Source organism: Heloderma suspectum, chromosome 2 (assembly GCF_057233095.1).
Source record: "Heloderma suspectum isolate Gila_16-S chromosome 2, 16-S_ref, whole genome shotgun sequence".
In the NCBI taxonomy this organism is placed as follows: Eukaryota; Metazoa; Chordata; class Lepidosauria; order Squamata; family Helodermatidae; genus Heloderma; species Heloderma suspectum.
In genome coordinates this window covers 87,269,189-87,276,583 of record NC_139459.1, presented here as the reverse complement: position 1 = coordinate 87,276,583, position 7,395 = coordinate 87,269,189, and the positions used below count along the sequence as shown (strand labels likewise).

The 7,395-nt window shown below is 42.3% G+C and overlaps 1 protein-coding gene across 2 annotated transcripts; it reads left to right on the top strand.

Moving 5' to 3' along the window:
- Positions 1 to 1,592: 1,592 nt before the first annotated feature.
- S1PR3 (sphingosine-1-phosphate receptor 3) lies at positions 1,593 to 5,734 on the top strand. 2 transcript variants are annotated; one of them, XM_084832113.1, is made up of 2 exons: positions 1,593 to 1,602; positions 1,961 to 5,734. In XM_084832113.1, the coding sequence occupies exon 2, from the start codon at positions 2,077 to 2,079 to the stop codon at positions 3,028 to 3,030; it is 954 nt and encodes a 317-aa protein (XP_084688239.1). In that variant the 5' UTR covers positions 1,593 to 1,602; positions 1,961 to 2,076; the 3' UTR covers positions 3,031 to 5,734. The 2 variants fall into 2 exon arrangements, with proteins under 2 accessions (XP_084688239.1, XP_084688238.1); XM_084832112.1 differs by lacking the exon at positions 1,593 to 1,602 and having other exon boundaries at positions 1,900 to 5,734.
- The last annotated feature ends 1,661 nt before the right edge of the window (positions 5,735 to 7,395 follow it).

Sequence of the window (7,395 nt, the reverse complement as noted above, 5' to 3'; positions counted from 1 at the left end):
CAGTGAATCTAATAATTCTGATTAGATCGCCTTGCGTAGCTCCCAGGATTTTGTACCCAGTGGTATCAGGAGTTCTCATAGCATTCCACCCATCCGATACAAAAATGTTCTTGTCATTCCACCCACAGATGGTCCGGTGGTTCTTGTGATTTGCCCCCCTCTATGGAGGAAGTCCTCTTCAGCATACTCTGGTATGCTGAAGGGGACTTCCCCCACTGAAGGGGGAAAATTGCAAGAACCAATCTAAGAGTGGAATGATAAGAACATTTCTGTATCTGATGATCATCAGTCAGAATACATCCCCAGAATCCAGTTGGTTGATGGATGCTGAAACTTAGCTACAAAAATCCCACCCTACTAGAGCTCCTAGCCTCAGAATTAAATATTGTACTCAGCTTTTGGTGGATACAGTGGTGATGAGTCCAATAGCCAAGCAGTAATCCAGATTTTCTATTTCTGTTTTCTATTTCATGATGGGCATGATCCAGCCAATGTTAGGATCCATCAATTACAATATGAGATTTAGGCTGTAATCCTATACATGCTTACCTGGGAGTACTCAATGGGACATACTTCTGAGTAAACATGCATGGGATTTCACTGCCAAGCTGGAGGGTGCAATCCTATTGGGATAGGTGGCCACCTCCGAACTTGGGGGCAACTGCCTATCCAAGGCAGGGCAGGAGAAGCACAGAGGGGACCATCCCCTCCATGCTTCAGCCACCCTGCATTTACAGCTAGAGAGCTGATTTTGGCTATCTAGCTGTGGGATGTGGGAAGCAGCAGCCAGATGACATGTAGGATGTGTCGTACCGGCATTTCCAACTTCCCCGCCCTGACACGCCCCCAGGAACACCCAGTTTTTTGCCACTCTGCGCTCATCTTCTGAGTGTGAAGCACAGGGCTGTTCCGCACTGCCTATAAGGCAGCACGGGAGGGGGTGGAGGTCGGTTCTCAGGGAACCGACCTCGGAGCATGGGCTCCGAGGTCAGTTCTCGGGAATCAACCTATCTTATGGCCGTCTAGCCGCTGACTAGCAGCCATAGGATTGCACCCTAAGTCTCCCATTGGAACCAGAGGGATCTGAACATGCTTAACTCTGGCTGGGTCATGTTCTATGTGTCTTATATGTCAAGTAACCATGTCAGTGTAATCCTGTGTTGGTGTCCCTAGATATAGCTTTTCACCTTCTTCTCCCACTTAAAAAAAAATGGTTTAGTTTAAAATAGATTTGAAACATGTAGTACTTTTATGTTGCGAAGCATCACAAGTGCTATTTTGCTTGCAATGAAATTAGATGGTGAAAAAGTTAAGGGGCTGCCAACAAAACACCATCCCCATGCTGAATTCTCTCCTTCCACTCCCTAATCTGCAATAACATGATTTGCCATGCAATGTGCATTTCCCCAGCCCTGTTCCAAGTAATTTGTTGCTGGTGCGAGGTGGAGGAATGTGCAGTATGATGGAGTTGGTACATGTCTAAGTGTTCTGACCCATTTTGGAACCAGAGGGAGACAACTTGACAGAGGATGCCATTTTTGATGGTAGGTCTATGTCTCTGGTAATGTCTAGATCTGCCCACTAGATCTGATTACCTGAACTTTTTCAACAGCCCAGACACTTGTTCTCTGATATAATATGTCAGAAAACATGAGATTGCTGTTTTTAATACATTTAACATGGAGTTAGAGAATTCAGTGTAACTGACTGACATTGTCTTTTTCTTGCTTTAAAGTTCTTGGTGTTGGTGCCATGGGATGCTGACATGATGCAACCCGCCAGTGAAGCTGGAGACATCTTTAAAGGAGGGCCGTGACGTGGGCTCCCCCTTGTGGAAAGGAATTGGAACAAAACTTTCTTGATTCGGAAAGCATACCAGTCCGAACTCCAAGCTAAATCATGGCTTTGGTCAGCACACCACCCACTGGTCTGTTTTTGAATCCAGAATATGAAGCAATGGACCCTGTGATACGCCGTCATTACAATTACACTGGAAAGCTTGACCGAGGAAAATCAAGAGGCCTGACAACTATTGCACTTCTGATCATCTGTAGTTTTATAATCTTGGAGAACCTGATGGTGCTGATTGCCATCTGGAAGAACAACAAATTTCACAACCGCATGTACTTCTTCATCGGCAATCTCGCTCTCTGTGATTTGCTGGCCGGGATAGTCTACAAAGTAAATATCTTGATGTCAGGAGATAAGACCCTGACCCTGTCTTTCAAGATCTGGTTTGTTCGGGAAGGCAGCATGTTTGTGGCTCTGGGTGCTTCCACATTCAGCTTATTAGCTATCGCCATCGAGCGACATTTGACCATGATCAAAATGAGGCCATATGATGCTAATAAAAAGTACAGGGTCTTCCTGCTCATTGGAACATGCTGGCTTATCTCAGTTTCCCTGGGTGCTTTACCAATCCTTGGTTGGAACTGTATTGGTAACTTAAATGACTGTTCCACCGTTTTGCCACTCTATTCTAAAAAATATGTGGCATTTTGCATCATCATCTTCATAGCCATTTTAGTGGCCATTGTAATCCTCTATGCCCGCATTTACATCTTGGTGAAATCCAGTAGCCGTAATGTCACTAATCATAGCAACTCAGAGAGGTCTATGGCATTGCTTAGGACAGTTGTGATTGTTGTCGGGGTTTTCATTGCCTGTTGGTCCCCATTGTTTATCCTGCTGCTGATTGATGTGGCATGCGATGCGAAAGGATGTCTCATTCTATACCGAGAAGATGGGTTCATTGCATTGGCAGTCCTGAATTCAGCAATGAACCCCATCATCTACACTCTGGCGAGCAAAGAAATGCGTCGGGCTTTCTTCCGCCTCGCTTGTGGCTGCCTGGTGAAGGCCAACGCCGCAATGTCTTTGCCTATCCAGCCCACCCCAGATCAGAGCCGAAGCAAATCCAGCAGCAGCAATGCACAGAAACCCAAGGATGAGTACCCACAGACTAAAAGCTCATCATGTATAGCAGAAAAAAATGAATCTTCATTTCACAATGGAAACTTCTGCAAATGAAGTCTGCTAACTCTGCAAGCCAAGGATTCTTCTGTGGCTTTTAAGAGCCAAATAGAAGCCCTTTTTAGTGAGGTTTCGTGCACTTAAATCATAGGGGAGGATACACTAGCCAGTTACTTAATTTGAAGTGCCTGTTTTTAGCACAAAACATTTGGGACTGAATTTTAGTTCCATGAGAGATTGACTCAGGAAAGCTCTTGGCTGCCTCTCACAATGTCTGTGTAACGAAAAATGGCAAATTTGACATGGATTTTCTTGATGCAGTTTGATCCAAATTATATATGCATTTTACGAACAATGTGGAAACAATGGTTGGTTAAGTTAAATCAATGTATGAAATTCAATCTACACCTATGAATAATATGCAAATCTCAAAAGTTTAGAGGTGTTAGGTAAGATTCCCCCCCCCCCCAACTCCTTCCAGCCTCCTTTCTTCCTCATTCCCTTCAGGCACCCTGTCTTCCTGACTCCTATATAGAACACAGTTCTTAGGATCTGTGTGAGGCTTCACTCTCACCCAAGCTGATCTTTCACTTTCTTCACAGCACTCGGACACTTTGGCAACATTGTATGACTGATTTCTTCAGCAGTTACAATATTTGTTAACATTCTGTGATATCCCAGTTGCTTAGCCCATGGTGCTTCAGACGGGGGAGAGAAGCTCATGGGCAGATGGTAGCCAGTGTTTATCCTATTGTGCATGTGTGTGTGTGTATCTGTATATTTCTATCTATAGAATGACCCACATGAAATGTTACTGTTCACTGAGCATGGCACACTTAGGAAGACCATATATCCTGTCCACTGCAATTTTGAATTAATAAGGCAGTCATTTCCACTCTGCATTGTGCATGATTTTTCCCCTTATGGAACTCAACATTCTGTTAATGGATTCACATTACAGGTATTTATTCACAGGTTCTGAGACCTAGTATGTCAACCAATAAATGCTTAGGATGGAACATGCTGGCCATTATGCCAAGGCTTTGCCATAAACATCACATTAGGGAGGTATTAGGAAGGTATAGCAAAGATCTTACACTGACATGCACAGACAAATAGATATCTCAGAAAAATATTTAGGGTTCAAGTGCCAGCCTCTAATTATCTTTTTATTTGTACATTTTAATATGCCAGTTGTGTGGCAAGAGTTTACATTATCTGATGTTATAGCTATGATACTCTGTGTGATATAACTCTGTGTCATATAACAAGTACAGTGAGCAGGTATGCTTCAAATAGGTTTAAAAAAAACATATGAAGAAAAACTTCATTAAAGAAGTATTAGAGAAGTTAGATTCTGCACCAACCCAGTATTCTGTCTTGCAGTTATCAATGCAAACCTCCTGCGAGCAGCTAAATATGGCAGCTGTGACTAGAAGCCATTTCTATTTTATTCTGACTAAAAAAATTGTAATTGTTCATGCTCACTGAATCTCTTTTTTATTATTTAACACAGTTTAGTGTCGAACTGAAATGTGTGACTCAGAATTTCATGCATATATCATGTATATATTTTTAATCAATACATATATTTTGTTTTGTTCTTTAAAGTTTTTTATAACTGAAGGGCCAACCTGAATTACTGAAGCTCTCAAGCACAGAACAAGGGGAATTATCTACTTGAAGTGACATGATCTTCCCCAACAAATTTCCTATTAAAAGACAAATTCAACAAAAGTATAGCCCATGCGAATGGAGCTTTACAAACTCACAAATCACAGTTTGAATGTTAATATTCATTGACGACTATACCTAGCTCAAATCTGAATCAAGTAAATCATTGCCAATGTTTTCTCTTCACATAGCTGTAAAATTAATATCATACTCAGTGGGACTCTCTGTTCACCAATTCTTGCCCATATGATTTCTGTTGGAAGGAAGTGAGCGAAGAATCAATGGGATTCTCCATACACTGGTAAAAACTGGTGAATGTACCACAGGAAATAAAGTTAGGATAAATAGAAGAAAGAACCAAAAGTGGTTTGTGACATCATCATGCATATCCCCCAGGTGCTCTGAATTCTTTCAACCAGACTTCTATTTCTTTCAAAACAGCAGCACTGATTTTCAGCATTCCTTGACTGAACCATCCCACCTAGCAGTTGAAAAATTATCAAACAACTTTTGACATCACAGCAGTTCAGCCAGTGCCTGGGGACTGCAGATAGGTGGCAACCACTTTACCCATTACACTTGTAATTAATGTCTTTCTATTCTAAATTTGTAAATGTGTTTGGAGCTATGATTTGTGCAACATTGTGCTATGGTTATTTGGGGAATTCTTTACTAGTGTGACAGATTATGAAAATGCTGCTTACAAAGGCTCTTTTAAAAATGGGACATACTTTTCCAACAGTGCCTCAAGTAATTTTATTGAAAATCTGTGTCTAAGGTCAAGATCCTAGGCACACTTAAGTGAAAACACATTCCCTTAAAATCAGTGGGAGTTACTTGCATGTAATGTCACAATCCAAGTAACTTGCATGCATCTGGGGTTTCTCCCATTACCTGAAGTCTGTAGCCCAAATGATTATAGTTGATTTGCATATGTGTTATTCCATGTTTAAAATATTGTAAGCAGGTCAGTACATTAACTTCTCAATCTCTGTGCAAAATCCAAGAGAGTATATGCTGAAACTGTGAAAAGAAACTAGACCATGTAAACTGACATACTGAATAAAAACTGCTTAAAGCAGCAAGAGACAATCCTCTCTCTCTCTCTCTCTCTCTCTCTCTCTCCCCCTCTCTCTCATATCAGTATGAAAATAGTAGTTAAGCAACAAGTATGATGACAAGAATGCTTAAACTGTAGATACAAATTGAGTCATGGATATACAGTACTGTGCAAAAGTCTTAGGCCACCATTAGATTTGTTGTTTTTGTTGTTGTTGTTGTTGTTGTTGTTCAGTCGTTCAGTCGTGTCCGACTCTTCGTGACCCCATGGACCATAGCACGCCAGGCCTTCCTGTCCTGCGCTCTCTCCCGGAGCGTGCTCAAGTTCATATTCATTGCATCCGTGATGCTATCTAGCCATCTCATCCTCTGCCGTCCCCTTCTCCTTTTGCCTTCAGTCTTTCCCAGCATCAGGGTCTTTTCCAGGGAGTTTTCTCTTCGCATTAGGTGGCCAAAATATTGGAGCTTCAGCTTCATTATCTCTCCTTCCAATGAGCACTCAGGGTTGATTTCCTTTAGGATGGACTGATTTGACGTCCTTGCAGTCCAGGGGACTCATAAGAGTCTTCTCCAGCACCACAGTTCGAAAGCATCAATTCTTCGGCGCTCAGCCTTCCTTATAGTCCAGCTCTCACAGCCATACATTACTACTGGGAAAACCATAGCTTTGATTAGACGGACCTTTGTCGGCAAGGTGATGTCTCTGCTTCTTACTATGCTGTCTAGGTTTGCCATAGCTTTCCTCCCAAGGAGCAAGCGTCTTTTAATTTCATGGCTACAGTCACCGTCTGCGGTGATCTTGGAGCCCAAGAAAGTAAAATCTGTCACTGCTTCCATTTCTTCCCCTTCTATATGCCAGGAAGTGATAGGGCCAGATGACATGATCTTAGTTTTTTTAAATGTTGAGTTTCAAACCAGCTTTTGCACTCTCTTCTTTCACCCTCAACAAGAGGCTCTTGAGATCCTCTTCGCTTTCTGCCATTAGGGTGGTATCGTCTGCATATCGGAGGTTGTTGATAATTCTCCCGGCAATCTTAATTCCGACCTGTGATTCATCCAACCCGGCATTTCTCATGATGTACTCTGCATATAAGTTAAATAAGCAGGGTGACAATATGCAGCCTTGTCGTACTCCTTTCCCAATTTTGAACCAATCGGTTGTTCCATGTCTGGTTCTTACTGTTGCTTCTTGACCCTCGTACAGGTTTCTCAGGAGACGGGTAAGGTGGTCTGGTATTCCCATCACTTTCAGAATTTGCCAGAGTTTGTTGTGATCCACACAATCAAAGGCTTTAGCGTAGTCAATGAAGCAGAAATAGACGTTTTTCTGGAATTCTCTTGCTTTCTCCATGATGCAGCGAATGTTGGCGATTTGATCTCTAGTTCCTCTGCCTCTTCTAAACCCAGCTTGTACTTCCGGTAGTTCTCGGTTCGCATACTGCTGAAGCCTAGCTTGTAGGATTTTGAGCATCACCTTGCTGGCATGTGAAATGAGCGCAATTGTGCGGTAGTTTGAACACTCTTTGGCGTTGCCCTTCTTTGGAATTGGAATGTAAACTGACCTTTTCCAGTCTTGTGGCCACTGTTGAGTGTTCCAGATTTGTTGGCATATTGAATGCAGCACTTTAATGGCATCATCTTTTAGGATTTTAAATAGCTCGGCTGGAATACTGTCATCTCCGCTAGCTT

Bases quoted from the DNA above. Each gene is read 5' to 3' on its own strand.
- S1PR3 (XM_084832112.1), top strand. From the start codon at position 1,900: ATGGCTTTGGTCAGCACACCACCCACTGGTCTGTTTTTGAATCCAGAA.